Raw genomic sequence first — 26153 nt, 5'->3', positions numbered from 1 at the left:
TGTATCAAATATTCAAAGTATTGAAAGAAAATAAATAAAAATACAATGTAACACAATTTGGCATCTTCCAGGAATGTTAAACAAAAAAATTAACAGAAAAGGTTTTTAAGCAGAAAAGTGTTGTTTAAAAGTTGCTGCTGCAATATAGCTGCATTTACAATAACCAGTGCTTGGAATCAGTAAGGAGAAGAATGCTACTCCAACTAAGGAGCCTGTTCAACACCCTATCTATTACAATGTTACACATTTACAATACATTCCTAGTATTAATCAGTATTAATACACAGTATTTTCGTAACAATTAATAATTGCTCATAAATTCAGAGCAATTAACACCCTCGTGAAATGTCAGCATTTTCACATACTCTTTATGCAAGAAGATTCACAAAGCCATACTTCTGTTTCGCAGGCCCTGTTTGGATTTCCTCCAAATAGGCAGCATTCACAATTTAACCATCCTACTACTTCTTGTATTTTATAAATATGGTGCTGTTTCCCCTTACAATATGCTGCTTTGACAAACCATCTTGTAGATAAATTTGGGCCAGGATAGTGAGCTAAAATGAGAAGCTTTCAATGCAAAGTAAACAATTTAAAAGCACAGCAATTTTTAGAACGTTTTTTTTTAGCATTCTCACAGATTGGAAACGCATTGAATTTATCAGCTCTTGTTTCATTCTGTTCACCTATAACACTAAATTAAAACACAAAACAAAACACAAAATGTGGGATTTCTTGCTGAGTGGACATTTCGGGGTAGTTGCCACAATCCAAAATTAGCACTTTGTTCAGCATCAGCTATTTCTCGAAAACAAATACAAAGTTGACAGTTATTTTTAAGAATTTGCTGCATGACACGTTTATTAAATATAAATAATACCAACAAACATGAAGGAGATGTGCCATATACAGTGTTACAGGAAACAGAAATCAGAATAAGGGGACTTTCCTATCACCAATAACTAGACATTGGACCTCTATTGTTTATTTAAAACATAGGGAAAAGTCTGCTTCCTGTCACCATACATGCATTTTGCTCCATATACAACATGACCCTTGACTTACAGTAGGCATTAAAGAACTTCTGGACTTCCATTCAGTTGATCCATTAGAGACTGAGCCTGCAGAAGGTTCAGCCAATGTCAGCACTACTTTAAAACAATTTGATACAACAGAAAAAGGAAAAAAAAAAAAAAGAAAAGGAAGAAGCTCTGAGTTTCCTTGAGTTCTTAGAGGAAAGCAATTGAATGACAGAAAAAGAAAAGAACAGAAGCATTGTTAGGTCAGACTGTACCCTGCAGATGGTCCTTCTTGTTGCTGAGTCAGCACAGCGTCAAACTTACAGCTATTTATGTACAAGCACTACTGCATTCCTTTGTGCTTCTGAAGGCTGGAACCTGAAGTCAGTTCTCTAAAGGCACTGCACAGTCTCTATGAAGGAAAAAGCTGTGCGATTCCCATAGGATTAAAAAGCAATAATAATAATAATAATCTATAATAGCCTTTAACAAAGTAGCAGTATTTAATTAACAACAAGACTCACAATTTGCCATGTGTCAATGAACACTGGAGGAATGATACCACTCATTGGAGGACACTCATCTGCCCATGCAATTGATGGCAGTTCAATTCAATGCAAACACTGGGCAAAGCAGAAAGTTTGTGGGGTTTCAAAAAGGCACTGACAGGAACTGGTGTTTTCACATGTTGTTGGCAGAAGGAAAAGATTTTGTAATCTGTATAATCTATTCAGAATTTCCTTCCCAAATCCCTGCAGTCAGCCATTTCAGAAGGCATCAGTTTTCCTCCTAAAACTTCAAATATGATCTTCTAGTAAACTCAGGAGCTAAAACAAACTGAACCATCATACACACAACAGAATAGGGGCTGATAAATGCACTAGATTTTGAAATGGGAGGAAGATCTCACAAACGGTTCTTCTGGAATTCATTTCATTATTATTATTTATTTTTGTAAGCAAAGTGCCATACTCAAAGCAATTGATTTTTGCTCCCTGCTAACCCAAGGGAAAGCTATTCAAGAAGACATTTGCTCTAACAGCCTAGTTCATCAAACTACCAAACTCACAGTCCATTAATATTGATGTAGTTTTCTGCAAAGTTTCTCCAAACTAACCCATTTCCTATGCTACACCTTCTGTTTACAGATGATTCTCTCCTGTTCAGCCTCCCCTGGAGCATCTCTGATGAAATTCCTTCCTGTGTCCTCCCATCATTCTTCTCAGTTACAACCACCTTCTCAGTTCATCCACCACCTCAGTTTCACCCAAAATAAGGTGATTTATTCTTTTGTTCCTTCCAACCCCATTTTGTTCTCTTCAGTCTTATTCCCCAGAACCATTGCTCTTCAAGCTGTTTGCCTTTGCTATTATTTGAACAAAATCTCGCAATTGTGTAAGGACTAAAATTCTGTCATTCTATGAAGCCTTCCACTTCATCTTGCTAGTCCTTTTTATAGGTTCCCTTGAAGTTCCTCAAGTGCCTCCCTACCACTGACTTCAAAGCATTTCTGGCACTTCCAACTCTGTTAACATAGCTTTCCATAGCTTTTACTATCACTGAAGTACCATTCTGCCATGATAAAACACAGCATCAGTCATTTATTGCATGTTTTGTTACGGGTGCATGTTTGTCTAACAGTACCTTACCTCTACAAATTGACTACTGAACTCCTTAAAAAAATCAAAAACTAAACAAAGAACAAGCAAACAAACAAACCAAAAACCTCCACAAAACCAAAACAACAAGAACAACAAAACCCACAACCTTTTCCTATAGCAGAACTCAGCTCAAACACAGCAATGTCTCACTGCTGGCCCCCTCATAGATGATCAAAATACTGTTGCCAAAGCCTCGAGGCTGCTTTCACTACAAATTCCCAGTTCTCTGTCTGCCTGGATGTTATTTATTTTCAACCACTGAGACTCTCTCTAAGCTCAGTATTAAATAAGACCTCCTCAGATTTCCAGACTTTAGGGACATTTTCGTTTAAGTGTTTTGTTTTTGTAATAACTTTGGCATTCTTACTGCCCATCTGTACTCTTAAATACTAATCAGAGGTAAACTAAAAGCTCTGCTTGGCCTTACAATTTTAATTAAAAATTTATTAATATATACATGTCTAATAAAAATACAAATGGAGGAATGGTGTGCATTTGCTAACTAAAAACAACTGCAACTTCATTTTTAAAATTGTTCTAAAATAGAGATTAAGAAAATCAACACATGAAAGTGAAGACATGTATCTAAAGAGAAATTATTGATTGTCTTGCAGTAACTACTGCAGATATTTACTTGTACAGCATTTATATTTAGCAATGGAGGTCCCTCTATCTCCATCCTCAAGAATTCAAAGAAAAGTTTTCTAAGTGGATCAGGACTTAATTATTTCCCCTCCAATTTCCCCAAGTATATCAGGTGTCTCTTTCCTTTATCTGCACAGATGCAGTACATAGCTCATCTCAGTTTGTATTTACTGGCATCTCTGAGCAGAAGTATTTACTTAAAATAAATACACATAAGTAATGTCATGAGAATGGTGCACAATGTATTTCTCACAGTTTTACCTGTGTAGGTAATCTTAATGCCATTTTACATCCATAGTCTTCTCTTTCATGTCCACATGCTTAAATTTAAGTCTGTTTCCTAAACAGTTCAACTTGTTGCCTGTGTTAAAAACCAAAAGCTAAACAGTTGTCTCAGTGGAAACCCTGTTCTTCTATTTCACAACTCTGACCCTGTATTTGATTATACCCTGTTCTTAGACCAGAAGATCTGCACAGGTTCACGTTGCTCCCACCCAGCAGCACACGATCTCAGGGCCGTAGCGCCATCTAGCTTCTCTTTTTCCGACCTCAGTAACTATGCTGAGCACAATCGTTTGACGCCCCAGGGAGCCATTGTTAATACAGCTTTCAAGATAGCCGTGATTATTTATCTAGGTGTACGGCTGAAGAAAAGGAAAGTTTCTCCTAAGCAGAAAATCAAAATCCAAAACAATGCTAGGCAAACTACCCTACCCAGGCCTTTGCTGAAGCTTTGGCCCCATACCAGCACTAATACAAACTTCACAGGACATCAAGGGCAACGTAATTAAATCCTTTCACATCCCTGAAGGCAGTTGTCTCTTAAGGAGGGATCTCTGTTCTCAAAGGAACAATGTTTGAGAAGATTTGGAAGATCCCCTGGTGTGCCAAGAAAGGAAAAAATAGATAAACTCTCTCTGTTCAAAAGGGGAGGGGGGAAATTTGTACCTCTTCCATTAGTAACAAAGGTTTTTTAACAAGAATTGCAAAGCAGGCATGAAATAATCTACCATAACTCCTTGTTACAAGCTGTGTGAAATAGGAACCCTATTGGGGTAATGGATTTCTGTGTATTCACCTAGAATCTGAGACACACTCAGTGCTGTCTGGGTTTCTTTTGCCTTTGCAAGATGTGCAGGACCTAACATTGATTCTATAACCATACACACTATAATGATACACAGCACACAGCAATCAGTCCAGCCTCCTTTGCAAAGGCACAAGCTCATAAGAAAGTAGAACAGCAAATAAGGCTCCTCTGGGTCTGGCTTGTTTCCTTGGCAGGTCTGATGAGCTGGGAATACATGAGAGCCAGCCTAGAACTCCTGATCTTTCTTCCCAGTTCACTGATGTGTTCTTCACTGCTGGGAGGGATATTTCCTGCTCATAGGCACAGTTCCACTCATCAACATTAGCATCATTATATGAACTGCTCCAGCATCCAGCAATGGTAAGCAGAAACACAGCCAAGCCTTCCAGTTCTCACTTCAGAGAATGGGCACTTAAAAACCGCCATGAAATCAACCAAACTTACTAAACAATTAGTAACAATCTAGGCCTTAAGCCCTATATAACAAGCAGACTAATTGAAATTCCACTGCCCTACGTACTCTTTCATACAGTATATGTGCCTCTGAAGATATGAGAATAAATGTGTTACTCAGCATGTCAAAAAGGCATAAATTAGCACATTTTAAAGGGATGCAGCAGCTGTAAAGGGATGCAGCTTTCTGCTTGTATGCAGAACAAACAGGAAGTTTCTCTCTTTTGTGCTGGCTGCCCACAGTACCACACTGGGCCACAGGCAAACAGCCGAATGGTTCCCAAGGTACACAGCGAGCAGCCCTCACTGCTGACAGCATCCACCAGCAGCAGGCACCATCCTGAACACATACAAACAATATTGCACCACTGAAAGTTACAATCAAAACTCTTGGCAATAGTTTGTGAAAAATATATTTGCACAACAGGGATCTATGTCACCCCAGGAATGGCTGCCACATCAACAGCTTCATACATTCATGCTCAAAATCAAACACTGATGTAGAAATAGTACCAAAAGTGCACCGAAACAATGGATCAAGATTGTTTTAAAAGCAGTGAAAAGTTGGATTTCAATACAGTACTGTGCGAAGGATGAGAATAGGAAGAAAAAAGTACTTCAGTATTTCTATGGATATCTCATTAACACACTAAAAACTGTACATGCCATTCTATCCCGATTGTGGTGATAATTATTTTCAAGTTACAGATACAATTAACACATTATCAGCTATTTTACTCAGTATCTTAGCATAATATTTATAGTGTCTGATGATAGAAAATGGTTACAAGATTCTTCGAATCACATGCAGTGTGTTTTTATTTTGAACTGCTGCTTTTTTAATGGACTGTTTCATTTTGCTTTTGCACTCAGAGCGGCATTCACAAAGATTCCTCCACACGGCTCCTGTGAACCCATTTCATGCTTAGGAAGAGAATTGTTTGAGATATTTGTATAAATATGAGAGAAGACAGTTCACTTTAGAATTAAATGAACGGTTGTGTCACAAATCTAAAATAAAATAGATCGATGACGGTAAGAAAATCTGAAGAATAAATCAGACAATGACAAAAATTCATTCCCTGAGCTCTGCCTGTGGCCAGCAGCTCATTCAGTGTCAGCCGGTCTCTTACACCCAGGGGCTGCCAGCCCCTCTCACAAGAGAAGCCTTAGATAAGCAGGCTGAATGTGTGGGGCATTCTGCATCAGGTCAGATCACAAAAGGTTCGGGCTTATCTGACACGTGCTGCCAAACAAGCTTTAAGTGATTTTGTTGATCTCAGAGTAGCAACTGCAGCCTTTTATATTCTTAAATTCCATATCACAGACAAGGAGCTCTCTAGCAAGGGACGAGAAGTTTTTCAAGTTTTGTTTTTCTCAAATGAAGCAAAGATGTCGTTCAAATGGCTTTTTTTTTCTTCCAGTATAAACATATCAGCGTGAAATTTACCTTGAATGTTAGTAACTCGGAAATAGATTATTTCTCCCTCAAAAACCTCAAAACACATTTGTATTTGGGCCAAGGCCAAGCATGCGATACTACCATCTCAAGGATACATTTATAAGCGTAGTGTGACTATATGACAGAAGGGACTGTAATGATCATCTTACTGTAATGACCGTGGTACAACACAGATAAGCATTAGGCAGTACAATAGCAACATTTAACGATGCATGAGATAAAAGAAAATTAATTCATGCCTTTAATTCAGCTCAGATCCATCATTTCTTATATTGAATGTGAATTGCCTAATCCTGTTAGTATGTACACGACAGTTACAGCAAACAGCAAAGAGCCAAGAGAGACATTTACTGCAGAATCCAGAGCGCTTCCATTTACTCATTGTACACATGAATTAGTTTTGTGTTCCTGTTTATCTCTTTTCATCAACATTGCAGGTAGTTCTACTACCTTGCTTTAATACCATACAAAAGATCTGACTGTCGCAGTAAGTGCCTTTGCCTTGATGTCAAATGAGAGCAGTAGTGAGACTTGTGCTTTTTGTTTCCCCAGGTTGCAGTCCGTGAATTCCCTGATTTCATCAGTTTTAATAATGTAACAAACAAGAAAAACCAACCTAGAGAAAAGGAAGATGTTTGTTTAAATGCAAGAGGCATAACTGTGCTCACTAGAGGAGCTAACATGGCAGCGCATTTCAAACCCTGCAAGATTTTACCACTACCTTTACAAAGGATTAATTGAATGAGAAATGATTATGGAAAACTCCTGTGGTAAATACGAAATATCTTAACAATACTTCTGGATATGACCCCATTTAAACCTTGCTGCACCTGTCTCCACAGCTACAAGACTGTTACAGGCACTTCACTAGGTTTAAGTATGAAAAATATTAAGTTTATAAAGAATCAGGCAAACAGCACATATAAACTGATCAAAAAGGCAGTGTCAGAAGCTTAAGGATGAGAAGGAGGCTGCTCCACCTCTGCCTGAGGTGAGGCACAGACCGAGGGCAAAAGACAAGAAAGGGGACATCTCATTGTGACAGCTCTGTGGAACCAACAGGAAGGAAATCTGTGTAACACTGTTCAGAACTGGCCACTGCCAGCTTCACCAGATTTCCCTCTCCAAACTCTTATTTAAAAATAGCTTCTTCTGTTGCTAATGCTCACTTTGTCGAGCGCTGGTATTTCAGGCTGGCATCGTGCCTTCATCGTATCATCAGCTTCACAACAGTCAGAATGGCTAAAGCTTCTGCCTGATGCATTTTTGCATTCTTTATTCTCTGCTGAGAACATCACAGGACAAGTGAAGACTCCAGACAGCCTGAAGGTAGCTATTAAGAATTTTCCATCTGAGATGTCAGCTTCACAAAGCTATAAATAAAAAGGAAGGCATCCCAAGGATAGCAGCTGCCCTGCCTGTGTCTCTCCCCAGGACTACACCTCCACTTTCTTCTATCTACTCTCTCTGAGCCCTCAGGAAGAAAAGGAATGGAACAGTGAGGTCAGGTCTTGTTGCAAACATCGAATTTCACCCCGACTTTACTGAGAAGCCCATTTTGCACTGAAATTAGTCACAACTACTAATATTTTTCCCAACAACAGCATCACCATCAAACAGTACTAAGGTGTCAATTCAGAAAACTGGCATCCAAAATGGCAAATGGAACAGCCACCTATAGAGCGGCTTGGACAATCCTCCCCCTCAGCAGCTGAATCACTTGGTCAGGCTGCTCCCAAACACAAGGCACCTTTAGTCTTATATGAATACTACACCATTTGGCAGAGGCACATCTTTGCTATTCCCTGTTTCAGTCCCTGCTCCCAGAGCTCAACACGTGATTCTGCACACAGCTCCCTCCTTGGGCTGAGCCCCCACAGGCAGCACACTCTCCCTCAGAACATATCCCAAAAGTAAGGCTGAGTGACTTCAGAAACCCAAAGCCTTGGGTCAGAACGCAGACACAAGTGGGCTTGGTTCAGCAGTATTCTGTTTCCAGTTCTGTAGTTTCAGGAGTAACCTGAACTCAGGCACCAGGCAAAGACTGCACTGGAAGCCTTCCCATACCCGTCTCATAGCCAGTAATCAAACAAGGTGGTCCACACTCACAGAGCAGAGTCGTCTACCTTTAATTACATGTTTTCCAGGCCTAAAGAGCCCATTAGATTACTGCGTGTGGTAACAGGTTGGTTTGAATATTTGCACAGAAGAGTGCATTCTGTAACAAGGTATCTTCAGAAAAGTCAGCCATAATGAACACCAACTATGAAGTATTTTTCTCCAGCCTTCAAACTATTCTAACTCTTTCGTTGTTGTTGTTGTTGTTGTTGTTTTCCAGCTTTAAACAAAGACGAATGTGCCTGTAGTATAGACGGTGTTTGTGCACTATGGAAAGCATGAAAAAAACCCCTTCACCTGCTACTGACTTTGGTAGAAACTTAAGCCTGTCCCTCCGTTCCTTATGTTCAGCTTACACTTGTCTCCCCAAGCAATTCATGCTGCTCACGGAGTTGCCATTCCCTGCCCAGCAGGACTGAGAACTTTTCCCTTTGTGAAGGAACCTACAGGAAAAAAAAATCCTGAAGAAAGGAGAAAAAGAAAGAAGGAAAGAAAGAAAGAAAAGGGACTATTACCCTGGTAAAACGATGACAGTGCATGGGAAGGATTGACACAAAGGAGCAAAAAAGGCAGCTTTCTTAGATGTCACGAGAAAAGCTATTTTCGCTGCCATTTGGAAGAGGGACTTCTGAGTTTAAAGAATACTGCAATAATCTAGTTATGTGATTTAAGATGAAATAGAAAGCTAAAGTATATGTTGTCACCTTTTCTTTAATGAAATGCTACACTTAAATGTCTTCATTTGAAAATAATCTGTATGTGGGTTTTTTTTAAAAATAGCATCAATCTGGTAGTCAGGAAAAGAGGTTTGCAGTGAGCTGATGGCTGAGGGAACGCGGGGCATGATGAGATCTGACTCCTGCCTGGATGTCCAGCAACGACGCTAAGTGTAAGAAGGCTGGTCCATAAGAATGCTGGTCTAAATCACACCGTTAGTCTTTCTTGATTCCAGAAATCAATGAAGATTTGCTGCTGCATGGGATACTTTTCTAAAAGCAAACGTTGAGAATGCAGCTGTGCATCTCACTTATTAAGAAAGTGTTGAATCCTGTTTCCACACCCAAAGGAGCCAAACAGTCTGAGAGGGTTTATTTCACCATAAGCCTCTTTCAGCTTTCAGTACTTCTGTGCTGATCTCGGGGTCACGCTGTCACTGACCCTGCTCTGCTCTCTGTGCTTCCTCTCACCCACTTGTGCCAGCCTCACTTTGCCCTTGTGCATTTTTATTGCACCTTTGTTTACAGCAGCAAGCACCCAGCTCTGGAGGAGGCTCACATTACTGAACAAAGCATTCGGTTATAGATCATCATATATTAATATATATATATTATATTATACTATCTTAAGTGTAGTAACTTCACCAACAGCCTCTGCAAGCTATTTCACAATGGGCTGTATTTCTGCCATAGGGTATTTATTGTTCTGAGGCATCACAATTTGACCCCCTAAGAGCTGGTTGCAGAGTGAGGCTGTGTTTCTGCACAGGCAAACCACAAAACATCTGGCCATATTACAGGTAAATTTACAAAGGCCACAAAACTCAATGACTGCTTCCAATCAGACCAATACAACTGGCCACAACCCAGGCAGGTGCTACTGACTGTGAGCTGCTCTCATTTCCAAAGCCCTGAGAAAATAGCAAAGGAATAGGCACCAAGCGCACACAAAATAAGCCAGAGATCCGCACTGCTGTACAATAAATTCACCATTTGGACAAAATTACATCCACTGCCTGGTATTTGTGGATCTGAGCAGTCATGGGAAGCTTTAGGCCACATTCACCTCGCTTGGCACAATGTCAGAGCTAAGCAGAACTTCAATTCAATTGCCAATAGGTTTCCCCACCGTCTTCCTTTACATCTTTTGAAAGATCAGTTGGTTGAACAATTCTCAAGGAAAACTTTGAGAAGTACAAACATGCCTCGTACTACAGATTTAAAGGACAGCTGGCGATGTACACCTGGCACCTGCACATGAGCTGGATGAATATGACAGAAATTCATACTGAAGAAAGTTACCATTACAGTAGCAATGGACACCCTTGAATTAGCTGAAAAAAATCCAGCAGAAATACTAAAAACTGAGAGTTGGATCAATTGTCTCATTCAAGGAGCAGCAACACGGAGCCAAGAGAAGATGAGATGGAAGCTGAGCTTCCATTGTTACTGTATTTATAATGCTGAAATACAGAGTATGGCTGTAGAGGAAGGCAGACAGGGCTTTTCTGAGTGGTAATTCCTCAGAGAAACCGAGATCTTGATTTGAGATAATTACTCTTTTTTGATGACTTTAAATCAAAACTCTTTCCTGTGTGATACTATTTGGGTCACCTGAGTGTAACAAAACAGTCAAAGACTCACAGTCAGATGTAATTACATCAGAGTTCCTAAGGGATTTCCAGCTGTTCTCTGGAAGTAATGCATAGCAGAAGGATAGCTGAACCAAGTTTTGTACATGATAACATTGTTTAATACATACTTGCATTTAAGACACTGTCCATATAAAACACAAGCATTTCAGATTAAACTTGCATGCTATTTGATACGGGAAGAAACCCAGAAGTTTGTTATAATGTTTGGCCACTGAACTCCAAAACAGGTTATTGCTTTTATCCCAGAATATGTAGTCAGAAACAGAGGGTGGTGGCTAATTCAGTATTTTAATGCTTGTTCTTTGCTGACAGTCCCATACGGAGCTTTGCCAATGGACTCCAGTTCCTTCAGCAGTGCTGGGAAATGGTGATTCCCCTCCTGTCATGGGTCCCAGCCTAAGAACTGGGTGCAGCAGAACCAGCTCTCAGCCCCAGGCAGCCCTTGGCTTAGCTTTATTTTGGCAGCGATACCAAATAATTTCCAGCATTGCTATAGGCGTGGTCGGTAAATTCTCCTTATCCATTTGCTGCACAAAGCCAGCAAAAGCACCGTCCCCATGATTAGGATGTGAGATTACAACAAGGACGCAGTACTCTCCAAGACAGATGCAATGTGGTGATAAGATAAATCTTGTGCATCTTTTACAGTCACGTTTCCTTGCCAGCCCTTGTGATCTCCCCGATGCAGTCACGCAGGTGGCACGTTGCCTCCACGCTGGGGGAAGAAACTCTAAGTCTGAGATTCTAGGAAACTTCTATTCCATTCCTACAGGTGCTGGTAAGTGGCTGAAGCTGCTTACAAGACATGACTGCATTTTCAGGAAGACAAGGAATATTTCCTAAGTTTTCCCTAAGACTTGACATCCTGCCTTTGTCAAAGCCCAACCTCGCTAATCTTTTCTGTGATAACGGCAACAGTTTTTACTTTAGAAAAATAAAACGTTGCTATGGGGATTTTTAAATACACCAACATATCATTGAACGCTAATACATCTTAAGGTTGGGGGAATAAAATAACATTCTTTCCTCCCTTCAGAAGCAACTTCTGTTGAAAATGAAGCCATATCAGGTAAGATAACATTAGTGCTGAGCACTGTAAAACATGGCTACGCACACTTCTGTGCTATACCCACTGTGTTTGCTGTTTCTTTATAGTCTTAGCATTCAAACATTCTTGAAAGAGCTGCCAAACTCGTATTAATGTTTCCCACCCAACGCAACAAACTTTTTGCACACAGCTTTGCAGTGTTCCCACAGCCCTTCACCTTCCCCAGGCAGCGCTGGGACTGATTGAGAGAGCACTCAGAACAGAACTGCCCTCTTTGAGTCTCTCATGTGAAAGGCAAAGATCAGCACCACAATAACGTCAGCACAGTCAGGGAGGCGGAGGGCAGCGCTCAGCACAGCCTCAGTGCCCAGCTGGGATGCATTGTCCAGTTACTTTTAGCAGAAGCTGTGAAATCCCACCGCAACAGCAACGTGTGGAGTAGAAACACCAGCTGTTAGCAACACATGATAAGGTCAGGGAGCAGCACTCCATAGGTTTCACAGAGTGCCTCCTTAGCACAGGTGGATGCCTTTGTTAAAACAGGCCTCATGTAAAGAGCTTTCAAAAGAACAACAGCAAAAAAACCAAACCAGCTGACTAAAAAGGTGCCTGTTTTGAACATTTCCCACAGGCAGCATCACCTGAAAGCTCGGATGGGACAAGGAGGGTCCTGCACGGAGCACAGAGGTGAAGCAGGTACAGGAAATGGTTCCCAGGGCTCTCGGGGCTGGAGAACAGGATGGGACACACGGCAGTTCTCACACATGAGCCCCATGCTCAGTGTTCACTCAAATAACTGCTTCAAATGCCAGCAGCGTTACACAGATTCTATAATCAAATAAAATAGAAAAACAGAACCCTGCAGCAAATCTCAGAGCCCAGCGTCTAACTCACATTCGAACGGTTAAAGCTCAAAGGCAGCACCTCGCAGTGCCATAGTTACCGTCACCGCAGATCTATCTCTGCTGCCTGCAGTCCTGACATGGGGGCAAAGGGAGGGCAGGCGGCCTCAGCACGGCCTCGCTTCTACCTGCAGCCCTGCCCTGAGGGAGCACGTCGGAGCCCCGGAGCAGCAGAGACTCGCACACTCGAGGAGCTGCTGGGACACGCTGCGGTGACGGCAGCTCCATCCTGAGGGCACGAGGCGGCCGCAAGTTCCCGCCCAGCGCGGCCCGTGCCCTCGGCGCCCCCTGTCGGCGGGGCTTGGAGCCGTGTGCCGGGCCGGGCTCAGCGCGGAGCGGCGCATCCCGCCGTGCTCCGGCGCCGCGGTAGTTGTGGGCAGGGCGGGGCGGCGGCGGCGGGACCGGCCGCGTTGGAGGCGGCGTGTCGGGGGGCGGCGGCCGAGCCCTCGGAGCGGGGCAGGACGGAGCGCGCGGCCCGGCGGAACTCCTCGCTGCGCCACGTGTAGAGCAGCGGGTTGAGCGCCGAGAGCGAGCAGAGCAGCAGCCAGCTGGCGGCCTGCAGCGCGGGAGGAGCGGGCCGCAGGAAGAAGCCGAGGAGGCTGACCCAGACCAGGGGCTGCGTGCCCAGCAGGAAGACGCAGCACAGCAGCAGGACCGAGACGCTGCTGAGGCGGCGCTGGGCGCGGCGCGGCGGAGGCGGCGCGGCGGGGAAGGGCAGCTGGTGCAGCAGGTGGAAGTTGAGCACGCTGACCCGCTTGGCGCTGCCCCGCACCCGGCGCACGATGCCCAGGTAGCAGTGCAGCAGCAGCGCCGTCTGGCCCAGCACGGCCAGCGCCAGCAGCAGCGCCGGGTAGCGGGAGCCGCCGTCCGAATGGCGCGGGGGAGGCTGCGGGGCAGGGCCCGGCGTCCAGAGCCCGGGCAGCAGCGGGAGCAGGAGCAGCGCCAGAGCCCAGGACAGCCCGATCATGCAGCCCGTGTGCTTCCGCTGGTACAGGGCCTGGTAGACGCTGGGCAGCTTGGTGATGAGCACGTACCTGTTGAAGGCCACCAGCAGGTGCGAGGCCAGGGACGCGGTGAGGCCGAGGCCCAGCAGCCCCTCGCGCAGCAGGCGGTACTCGGCCGAGCGCAGCGACGAGGAGTTGGGGGGCAGCAGCCCCAGCACGGCCTCCTGCGGCATCCACAGTGCGCACACGCTCAGGTCGGCCGCGCAGCCGTTCACGATGAAGGCGTTGCTGGTGGTCTGCAGCTTCTTGAAGGAGAAAACCAAATAGATGACCATCACGTTGGACAGAGTCCCTGAGATAGCCAGGACCGCATAGAGCAGAGAGAGGAAGATGCGGGTCCCTGAGGAGTCCTCCCAGAGCAGCAGCAGGGGCGAGCTCACGCTCCAGGAAGAGGCGTTGGGCATCGCGCTGAGTGCAGCTCAGTTCTGACTTCTCCCTGTAAATCCCATCCTCATCCAGGGCAGATCCTGCTGCGGCAGCCCCCCGCTGAACACGAGAGATGATGTGCGGGCGGGGAACTCGAGGCAGATTTCAGTCATATGAGCTGCAAGTCCAGAAAACGCAGTTAGCAGTAACGACCCGGAGAAGAGCGATGTCCAAGGCAGATAGGTGGCAGGAAATCCCAGAGGCTGGAGCTAGTGAAGGTGGGTCCATAGGGTGCAGATTGCGGTAGGCAGACCTGAGCACGGCAGAGGATTCTGTAGCTGCGAAAATGCCAAAAGCGGCAGCACCTTGCAATCAGTAGCAGAAACGGCAGCAACTGATACAAAGCTTTGCAGTTCCTCCTGTGACACAGTACGTACTCTGTATATCATTCCTGGAAGATTCAGCCCTTCCACTCTTCATGAATTATTCAGCAGATTTTCATCTTGTTAAATCAAGAAGGAAAAAAAAGAAACCCAAACCCAATCACGCTCCAGAAATACTGCAACTACGGAGCGACTCTTCCCTTTGCTGCACCGCTTTCCTTGTTCTCACCCATTTACACAGCGACTTTCATTTTTCGGCAAGCTTTCAAACTAGTGTCAGTCACTTCTGTCTGAAATACAACCCATTTACTGTAGCAGCTTCTCTGCTAGATACTGAAGCTGTTTTATTCTGATCGCATTTTTGTTAAACAAAAACATACTACCTGTCTGTAAACAGTTTTAGAACTGCTCTTTAGGAATACAGCTTCCAAATTCTTTCAAACACTATAGCTGCATAGATCCCTGGTAAGACAGCTCTTTATTTTGGGAAGCTGCTCCAACTCCACATCACGTATTTCCTCACGGAAGGCTCAGTCTATCTAGTGGGACATCCTGCATCACTAACCTGCTGGAGGTGAGTGTTGGTGTCTCTAGATAACACAGGTAAAGCGGAACCGGCATAGATTTTGAAACAGTGGCACACACCAAAATCAATTCCAAAAGCAACTTCCTGCAGAACTGAATGAAAGGTTCTCGCTTTTGGGATGGAGAATTAGTGCTGGGATCCTCCCAGGTACTCTTCAGTGCTTTGCTCAATCAGGGACAAAACATTAACTGTCCTTAACCACAGCAAGGTTTAACAAGAAACTTGAGTAAAACAATTGAGATTTCTTCTTGAAAGCATTTCAGAACAGGAACGCCGATTAATTTTGCAGTGAGTTTAAGTGAGAAGGTGCTTTTCTAAGGCTCAAAAGTAATTACTTCAGCTGATAATGTATTTATCTGTATATTGAGCAAGATATCATATTTTTAGATATCAATAAACTGATAATGCTGATAAGTGACAATACCAAAACAGTACGTGAGGAGGTCATTATAACATGGGTCAGTGGATTACTTTGTTACAATGCAGCATATCTTACATTTAATGAAATATTCCTGTTCGTAGGTGGTAGGACTGTTGATCCAAATACGGATTCATTACAAACGTGTATCTTTTCTTTTTTAATTAACTAGATTGCTCATGTGCTTAAGGTTAAAGACATACCTGAGCAATGTACTGGATCAGGCCCCCTGATTACCATATTTTTTGCCTGCTGCGCTTTATGTAGATCTAATCAAATGTCAAACCTTTTGAGGCCTTTCATTGTTTAGCTGTCAGTAGAGAACAGTTATTATAGAAACTAAAATCCTCCTCTTTCTGCAGTACTGTAATTGAAAAATATTCTTTAAATCGGTAACAAGAAATATCTCCCTAACCAAAAAGCTTCACAGAGCAGAAAGAAACAGTTCCATAAGGCATTATCCACAGAATCACGGGCCCAGTAAAAACCTCTAGATTTAATTAATCCATCCTTATATATTTATCAAATCTCCTTTTAAAGATCTCGTGTACTTTTTCTCCTGGAATGAGAAGAAACATTTATATATGAAACAGTGGAAGCAGTGAAGTTCAAGGATGAACAAACAGAGCATATGAAATAAAACTCAAGGTATTTCCTAAAAGCTGTAAGATTGTAAAGAGTTCTAAAACCAGTGGCTGTCCCCAGCTCATCTTGGTCTTGTTGATTGCCGGAGTACTGTCTATATACATAAACCAATGGAATTAAAGAAAAAAGCAGGAAAGGGAGGGATTGCTTTCAGTGTACTAGACAGGCTTAAATTAGCTGTTCTTTTGTATATCCTATACATATCCGAATTAACATCCTTTAATTGCTTTAATGTAGTGACAAGAACCCTTTCTTGTGTTAATGGAATAGACATTCATTAGAATTTGGGCAGCTTCTAAAGCATGCGTTGTACTCCAGGCTTTGCCATTCCTTTAGAGTTGCTGTGCAACAGTCACACACTATCCACATCATCTATTGCAGGCTTACCTGACAGGAATATTAAGCACCATGGATAATTAATATCATGCAACGCAACAAATTTGCTGAAAACCACCACCAGAGTTAAGCTAACAGAAAACCAATTGTGAACAATTTTTCACCAACAGAAAAAGAAAAAGCTAAATGAAAATGTGGCCATTTGTGTTCTTCTGCACAAAGGCCCTGCTATGAGTGAGGCTAAATCAAACTATTGCACATGGAAAAAGAAGACAAGGTATATTACACTTGTAGAAGGAATCTCATCCAGGAAAATGTTTCCTGAGTTAAGATCCATTTTAAAATATGCTAATTAGAAATGACACATAAATACTTCAGACCACTAAACAAAGCAAATACAAGAATATTAGCTGGAAAGATGAGTTGTAGAAGATGCTCCTCCTACTAATTTCTTTTCCAATGAAGGTTGATTAAGACAAGAAACAAGGAAGCTGGCTGATACACGCATTTTATTATCAAGTAGCTGTATACATGTACATATATCTACATTCCAAAATGAAACAAGTTTTGTTTTTTTTTTTAAGGAAAACTATTTATAACAAAGCAACTCTTTCTTTTCATAAGAGGTAGAATTACCTTACCATTAATCTATAATTCATATATAGTATGTTGTATATATATATATGCACACACAGATGCTACTTTGTGTGTGTATACTTTACATATACACAATTGTGGAAAAGTACAGTATTGCCTTTAAGTTTTATTCAGTGACTCATACAGCTGCTCTCAGTATTGCTTCTTAACACTTCCAGTATAACTTTGTAGCAATTTGTGACCTGGTGGCAACTTCATTTGCAGGGAAATGCAGATCATTCACAAGTCTTCAGAAACAAAGACAGACAAGTCAACAAGTTCCATTTTCTTGTTCCTGTACAGTTTGGAAAAACTCATGGCAAACAAATCTGTTTTGTGTTTGTCCTGTAAGGTTTTCCACAGATGCTAAATTTCTTTATTTTACTTCATTTTTGCTGTGATTGCATTTGCAGAATTCTGAAAAACTTGCTCGTGATCCCTAATGCTTCACTGTAAGACCATTTCTTTCAAAGATTCAATCCTGACTGCACTGGTTTATGTATTAAAGAATATCTCTACTGCTGACAAACTGTCATGTGACACAGCAGCTTGCACTGCCTATATCTGACAGTAGTTTTCAAATCAAAAGATTTGTGGACCATCCAATCAGTACGTGAGGATTCAGTAAACTTCCAGACATTTCCTTCAGCATGCTTTGCTACTGAAACTTGCAAAATGCAAGTATGCAGCACAGCCGAATTGAAACTTTCTTATTTAGTCAGAATGCTTTGTCTTTATTTTTGCAGTAGACATTGCATAGCAAAATTTAACATTCTACTTTTAAAAGTTAAAACATTTTTTTTAAAGTAAAATGAAAAAGTAGTAATTAATTGAATCATCAGCTAAGTTACTTTCTATTTGCAATGGAAGATCTAAGTTGCAAAGTAACTCATTATTCTCTTATAGCGTTTCCTAACGAAACATTAGCAGCGCAATGTGGAAAGCAGACTATATATTCAAGTGCTTTCAGTTGATAGCATAATAACTAGTTTCTCATTAGTTAGACTTCCATTAAGTTATCAGAAGACCAATCAGCGAAAGAGGTAATTACGTTAGCCTTTAAGCAATAATGGACCCATAAAACAAGAAAAACCTCTTGTTCGTTAAAAAAATATCTTTGATAAATGTGTAAAAATTCTTTAAAATACACATTTTGGTAGCAAAGAAGTGAACAACTGAATTAAAACATTCTAATTTTTACACAATTCTTATATATATTGCTTCATAAAATATTCTCTTAATACATTTTAAGACTGTACACAAGTTAATAAATGCCATAATGAAATTAATTAGAAATATATTCAAGTAATTTCAACATTAAAAATTTGTATCTATATATAACATGGAGGAATAATTTCCATAACACAACTTCAGTGCATCTGCAGTAGTCATTAACAAGAAATTCCTGTCTGTTGAGAAGTTGTTCCTTGGCATTACGGTTTTAATTTTACTTTTATTGGAGACTCCTCAACTGAATGAATAGCTTCTTTCCTTAAATTCTGCTTCACGAAGGACTTCAAGCAGGTTTCTCAGCAGGTTTCACCAAAGCAGCAAGGCTTTAGTATTGAACATATTCAGACTGAAGGGACTGCGCAGAGAAGAAAAACTGATTAAAACTCATTGTGGTAATACTCATAATTAATATGTATTTTGCACTTCAAGATAAGAGTGGAAAGACAGGAAGGAGGAAAAGAAAAGAACAGCTGGAAGGAAGTCTGAATTTCTGCGTTCTAATTTAGGTAAAACTCAAAATGCAAGGAAGTAAAAAACTGGACACTAAAAATCCATCAACTCCTTTGTATCTACACTTCTCCAAACCAAATTAGAATTCCTTGGAAAGAATACTAAAAATCTTTAACATTACACTTAAGACAATACCTTAAAATGTATTGGAAAAAATGTATGATTGCAGCCATTAGAATAGAGTTGCTTTCATTTACCCTGAATAAGAATGAAAGTGTTACGGTGAAAAGACTGAGCATGCTTTAGGTGTTGGTTCAGGTAGTGAGGAGGAAATTCATGCTGTGTAGCTAATTACCATGGGGAAAAAAAAATACAGCACCACAAGCCTACTATATTCATTTGCATTACTGGTTCTATTCAAGTTTTCTTATAAACGGAGTAATTAGTTCACATGACATCCCAAGTATTTTATTACCTCCTATACAAATGTGCTCAGGAAGTTGTGATCAGAAAATCTTATCTGAGACCTCTTGATTCTACTGACATGGTTATAAACAAATTAGTACAACTCCTCCAACTCTACATCCTGACCTTGTATTTTAAAACTGCATAAATTTGGTAGGATTAGAGAAAGCTACTGGAGACCAACACGAGTCCTGAGAACTCAGAGCCTTAGGAGTCTTCTCCGTTTTTCCACTGTAACTAACTCGTCATTGTAGAAATGCTCTCTGCCATCCATAACAAAACCTATAAGCAGAAAAAGCACACAATGAACTTTTAGAGCTCTGATATCACTGCGTTGTTTTTTTCCTGCTGTCCACCAAAACTAAATATATTTCTGAGGCTGTCTTTTAAATGAGTATTTCTCATCTTTAAGGTATGAGATTATCTGGATAGTCTTCCCTATGTCAGCATACAGAGATGTGAACACCACTGACCAATAAGGGTATGGTTTTAGTACCAAATGAATTTGAAGAAAAAAAAAAAAAAAAAAGGGTATAATGTAATAGTAACCTTCCAGTAAAACAGGGCAGATATTAGGAACATTCTTTTTCTTCATTCCAGGCATAAAATACACAGTCAGAGAAGTTTAATTTTCCCTTTCTGGGTTCTCTAATCATTCTGACTTCATGAGCTTTGGTGAGAACATTTGCTGAGCCATTTATTACATATGTAAGAGAGTAGCAAAAGGAATATCCCTTCATTAAAGTATACTTAAAGCTTCTGTTCAATTAATGATCCTCAAAGGAGCAAGAATGTTTCAAAGCCTCTTTGGAATACAGCAAATAATGAAATTTAAGCTGCATTTTCTTCCAGAGTAAGATTAATTGCTATACTTCCCATAAGGCTCCTAAGCATGATGACAGTTCTAACAACTCAGTTGTTGTACAGCATGCAGACTAATTTGAAAAATTAAATATATCTGCAGTATTAGTTTTTTCTTTTTCCCCCTAACTTTAGCAGTTAAGTAATTAATGCTCTGAACATCTCACATTGTCCAAAGAGATTGACTAGTATTTCAAAACCTGTAACTATTTTTTTTTTTAAATGATATCAGATGGAGGAGTTTTCTATTTTAAAATTCACATTCTTACCTCCTATTTGCAGTGACTCAAAGTATAGCCTGTAATTCTGAAAGCTTTATTAAAAACAGAAAGCCCCAATCTACCTTTACAAGTCATAGGCTTGTATTTAAGAAAATCTTAAAATAGAGAAAAAGATAGAAGAAAAAAAAAACCCAAAAACACTGAGTTGCCATGATGAGAGAACTAAGTTAATTGGGTAAAATCCTCGGTGTGCAATCCTACAGTGATCTTATGCACTATCAGGCTTGGCATTTTATACCCAAGCTTCAGATATTTTAACAAAGATTTAGATGACTTCCCTATGGTTAATGATACCTTTCTAATGAAGTTCATGCTGAAGCAACTGCTTAGATTATTATCACTTTCCTTGCTCAGTAGGAGACACTGAAAGCCTCCTGGAAAAGAAAATAAATCTAGGTGTGAGAACCATACTCATATACATTTAAATTCAGGACTAAGTCATCTGAAAACTAAGTTATGAAATGCAACAATCCTTTCTGTCTATCTATCAGGAAGTGAACACGCTCTCCTCCAGAAAATAAAATTCTCATGTTATGTCATTGTATTTTTAGGACAAAAGCCTCATGTCCACTTACAAGTAATGTAAGTCTTTTTGAATGACCCAAAACGTTATTGCAACAGGAGTGGTATAGATGACAACAATTAGCAAAAAACAAACAAACAAACAAACAAAAAACACCTTATGATCCACTAAAATCAGGATATATTAAAGGATCTACATGTACGCTTCAAATGATCCTTTCAGCCTGCTACATTTACAGATCAGCAAGATCTGCTAGTGTCTCTATTTTCTTTTTTTTTTTTTTTAATCATGCACAGTGCCCACTAGATTCCCTAACGCTGAGAAAAGCCTCTTGTACAAGTACCAAGATCACATACATAAAGTTTAAAATACTGTAACGCTTCAATATTTTTTTCTGAGATTTTTACATCTTGCCAGTTTCCATGGCAGCTATAGAAGCAAAATGTGACTCATCATAAGACTACCCAGATACATACTCTTGGTTAAAAAAAAAAAAAACATTTAAAGGAGTGATATTTTGTTTTTACAAAAGTTATAAATCCAAAGAAATAATCGTACTGCAGTGCCTTAGATGTGGTTATACTCAATAAGAGTTTCTGCAATTTTTAACTGTGAGATGATGCTTAGTCAAAGCATCCTACTCATTAAGTTTACAAATACAGTACTTATTCTACTTGGATAGAATGGCACGTTGTCCATTTTATGAAATCAAGTTTTCCACCTATTTCATCAGCATACAATATGATGCAAGGAAATTGATTTACTTCCAGGCTTGCTCTGATGAAAGAACAAAAGCCATTAGGGGAAAAAAAAAGAAAAAAAGGCTGATAACAAATGGAAGAGACAGGAATAGTTATTCTTGTTTGTTTTAACCAGAATATGGAATAGCAGTACTAATAAATGGGTGATTAAATTTTACATGATGAAAAAAAAAAAAAGGTATTAAATACTGTTTTTTCCACATTAGAAGAAAGAATTATGTACTTCAATCACTTAAAATGAAGTTCCTTGTTCTCTCACTAATAAGACTGAAGAACATTGATTAGAAATGAATACTTACTGTCCTAACCGTCTTAAAATGCTCCTCTACCACTAGTTGTATAATAGTTAACAAACCACTGAAGAGAAATAAAGATAAGGTGATTTTCTAAAATAAGAACACCTGTGCAATTACAGATGGTTAGCTTGACATCCAGCTCTGGTAAGTGAATTCTGCTCATAAAAAAGCACAAGAATATAATCCTTATCATTCAAGAGGTCCTTGATAAGTTAAATGAATAAACATAGCTTTTGTGTATGCAATAGACCCTCTGTGAAGTGCATTACCTTTTATACTCCAATTAGAAAGAAGTGCAACGTAATAAAAACACATTGCCTCGAGACTAAGATTTAGCTAATAAGACTCCAAGTAAATTGAACATCTAAAGAATTGAAGTGGGAATCATTACAGAGAATTCTGTTTTTAACAAAATCCTGCAAGAACAGGTACTAAGGCTTGATGTTACTCTGTTCTTTGTCCATGAGCCTAAGATCTCTGATGAATACCACCACAAGCAAAATATTCCTTCAACCACAGACATCCAAATAAGACAAAACAATCTTTCATGATTGGCAAATTTGTCCCAATAAGGAATGAGGGGAAAAAAAAACCCTAAAAAAAAAAAAAAAAAAGATACTTCTATTCAGTTAAAGGCAATTTTACAAAGAAGAAAAAAAAAGAAAAAAGAAAAGCACAAGAAATGCAGGACATTAAACAATGAAATAAACAAGTCAATATCTTGTTTATGCAAGGACTCGCCACCCTGATGAATTTTCAGTGCAGTACAGTTGAAGAAAATAACAGAAGCTTTCAATTTATAACCAGAATGGCACTGGATAGGCAGCTTTTGGCAAGTGAGAAATGAGTGCTGCCTCTACTTATTAGAGAAAACCACCAGAAACAGTAAAAGATTCTAACATGATAAAAAAGATGTTTGAACCAGAGTCATACATGCAAAGAGCTCAACTTACTAAGAGACAACAAAGCTATGATAAAGTGTCTTCATGACAGTAAGATACAGTACTTCTAAAATTTTAGCTCTTAGATTGTGTCAGTTGTTCCTATAATGGTTTATATTATCATTTGGTACTTCTGGAACTGTGGAGCTATTATGAACAATGACAACTTATTTTTCACAACTGAGCCACATCACAGTTATAAAGCAGCTCTTCCCTTAGGGCTCTTCCTGTAGGTTTATGTATTTATTCAAAATATACAGCTCTAACTACAACCTGGATGAAACAAAATCTGCTGCTACCAGCACATTTACACAAAGTACAACAGAAAAGAAAGGGAATGGATTGACTTTCCAAGCAGTTGCTGCTCAAATATATTTAAATGAAACTATGTTGAAGGTGAGAAACCCAAAAAAGGAGATGCTTTCTGAACTGAACGTTGTAGTGGATGAGTGATTGCTCTCTACCTTTATTTGCATACTGAATTTTGTTCCAGTATAATCAGCTGGAGCCTCTATCAGTCCTCCTCTGAGAACTGAACTGCTGTAAAATAGGAAACTGATGACCTAAAACATCTGACTTTCTAAAATCATCAGAATTTTTGAACAAGAATAAAAGCCATGTTTGTATCCTAGATAAAACGTCAATGTTATACATTCACCTTGAAACAAACCTCATTTATATTTACTTTGTAAGTTCCCACATAACAGGTAAAAACAGTGTCCAATTAAAAAGGTAAAATAATTTTGTATAACTTAAAGTATGTGGTAATACTCAAGAAGTCCCTAGCCAATAAGCTAATGCTGATGCTTTAAAGTATGGTCCAAATTCAAATTTAAATCAATATAGAACACACAGTGATCCTATAATTGCTAATAAAATATTAGCATTCATTTGCAGATAAGCTGTAATGGATAAGAAGCAAATCTTAGCATAGCAACTCCTCTTCCAGTGCAAACATACATCATAACTATAATACAGAGCACCTAAGAGGTACTGAGTTCCCTAACAGTAACTTCATTTTCAATATACTTTTTATTCTAGCTATGTTTCAGTCCCACATACAAATGAATTCTACAACAGAATAATGAAAATGAATGCAACTCATACTCCCAAGCTACAAACATGTGAATTCTGAACACAGAGTGGTGCCATATACAAACTGTTAATGAGAGGACAGATCTCTCACCTCGGTGGATAAAAAGATACAGCATCCTATGACTGACCTTTTGTGATGACATCCTAATTGCATGCAATGAATATATAGCCTGTTTTAAGACAGGGGACTCGCTACACCAAAAACAAGTAACAGGAATAACAGTAAAAGTTTTCCTGTACCAAAACAAATAATGTATCAGTAGTAACAAAACAGAAAAAGTGCAATATTCTGAAATTATTTTTACATGAAGGTCATTTTATTTCCATTGGCTGAAAAATATGAAGTGCCAGTTGTAAACAGAGGCAGATGTGTTCAATTAATTCTAGACAATATGTTCTATTATGAACACTTCAGTAATTTTTATAATTAATAGAATATCAAATCTCAAATCTTTGAAGGCCAGATAGTCTGTGATATTTAAAAATGTTTTTTTGCCCTAAAATTGCAGATGTAGTTATTGCTGATTTCAAAACGGAAGGGTTTCTAGTCTCTTCTCTCTTTTGCAAAGAGCACTTTCAAGTTGCACTAATTTACTCATGCATCCTCTTTTCGCATACTCTTTCACACAGAAAAAGGGGCACAAAATAAGCCCAAAGCAGCAAAGTTGACAAGGTATAAAAGCTAATTCTGAGCAACCCAATCTAGCTGTAGATGTTGCTGTTCATTGCAGGGAGTTGGACTAAATGACATTAAAAGTTTTCTTCCAAATCAAAGAGCTCTATGAGTCTGTAAAATGGTGAGCCCATTGAAAATGTATTGACATAAAATTCTTTTCCCTTATTGTTAGAGAAAGACTTGGGTATCAAGTCAAGAACACTCATATTTTAAATGAGTCCTATCTTTCAGAATTGTAGTGTCTTCCATTTAGCATGATATAAACAAAGGTTTGTTTAAATCTACTACTTCATGAAGATTAAAATACACAATAAAATATATAACATTATTATGGATGATCTGAAATGAAAATCTAAGGGAAATAAAGATCCATAAATAGGTGTCATGAAATGTATTAATTTAAGTTTAGGTCTGAACTATTTCTATGAAACCTCTATGATTCAGATGCTCAAAAGAAGCAGAAAAAGAAGTTGAAATGATAATTAAAAAGGTAACAGACAAGTTGCTGTTAAGAAATATTAAGGGAAGTCAGAAAATAATGCTAGTTTGAGATGATTATTTCTTTTGCAACAGCTTTGCTCAGAGAATCAAGAAAGATAAGCATTGCTCAGATGCCTGAAAGGGTTGTTGTGATTGACAACTTACAGGAATTTATTGACTCTGGTACTGTGCTGGAAGAGCTGTAAGGCCCATAAAGGAGACTTGATGCATACTCATCTGTCCCGGTGCTGTGAAAACTGGTTTGGTTGCTCAGGTTGTTGCCATTATTGCTGCTTCTGTTGTAAAAGTTGTTGTTCAGTTCATGGTTATTTCTGTGAGGCAGCTGCAAGCTGCCATTCAAGTGTCTGGAGATTTGGCTTACAGAAAAACCTGTCCTAGAGGACAATGATGTCATTTTGCTCTCATCATCATCTGAAGCAGCATACAGGTTCCCTAGAGAACTGGCTAATCTGGAGTTTATAGAAACGCTGTATGGAAAACACATGTGGGGGAAAAAAAATACAAAGAATATATGTACAAAGATAAACAAAAATAGCAGATAATTCAGAAGACACTAGGTGAAAAATATGGAGCATTCTGAAATAACATGTGCACATAGTCTCATCTTCTCACTCTTTCTCAGGAGTTCCCAAACATTGCTTACTCAGGCATTACCACTGTCAGCTTTCATCTCTGCCAAATCATGTGTGCACGCAGGAGATTGTGTTAAAAGGCACAGGTAATGGCTGACCTAGTCTGAAGTATTTTGTCTACATTTAAGTTTAGGAACTCCTCCTTTCTTAAAGTAGTGACATGATACAAGTCTTCAATCAGCCAATAAGAAATATAATAAAATTGGAGAATAAAAGTAGGGTGTGCAGAAACACGTCTTTGATTAAATTCGCTGTTTTCAATACAATATTTGTGCCCAGAAATTGTGAAAAATGC

The 26153-nt window shown here is 39.7% G+C and overlaps 2 protein-coding genes across 4 annotated transcripts in view; both read right to left on the bottom strand.

Annotated features, from left to right (window-relative positions):
* Window positions 1–833: 833 nt before the first annotated feature.
* GPR88 (G protein-coupled receptor 88) lies at window positions 834–14452 on the bottom strand. The gene has a single exon (XM_032446077.2). The coding sequence runs from the start codon at window positions 14175–14177 to the stop codon at window positions 13095–13097; it is 1083 nt and encodes a 360-aa protein (XP_032301968.1). The 5' UTR covers window positions 14178–14452; the 3' UTR covers window positions 834–13094.
* Window positions 14453–16999: 2547 nt separating this feature from the next.
* CDC14A (cell division cycle 14A) overlaps window positions 17000–26153 on the bottom strand; it is a 46582-nt gene continuing 37428 nt past the window's right edge. The window contains exons 15-16 of one of the 3 annotated variants that reach the window (XM_015870324.3): window positions 25371–25693; window positions 17000–18731 (exon numbers count right to left, since the gene is read on the bottom strand). In XM_015870324.3, the coding sequence (XP_015725810.2) occupies window positions 18718–18731; window positions 25371–25693 (337 nt within the window). In that variant the 3' untranslated portion in view covers window positions 17000–18717. The remainder of the gene's footprint in view (window positions 18732–25370; window positions 25694–26153) is intronic. The other 2 variants (XM_085512166.1, XM_015870327.3) reach the window with 2 other exon arrangements.

This window comes from Coturnix japonica, chromosome 11 (assembly GCF_054131305.1).
Source record: "Coturnix japonica strain WE chromosome 11, WE-NBRP24, whole genome shotgun sequence".
Lineage (NCBI taxonomy): Eukaryota > Metazoa > Chordata > Aves > Galliformes > Phasianidae > Coturnix > Coturnix japonica.
Note: the sequence above shows the minus strand (reverse complement) of the source record. Positions and strands in the feature narration are given on the sequence as shown.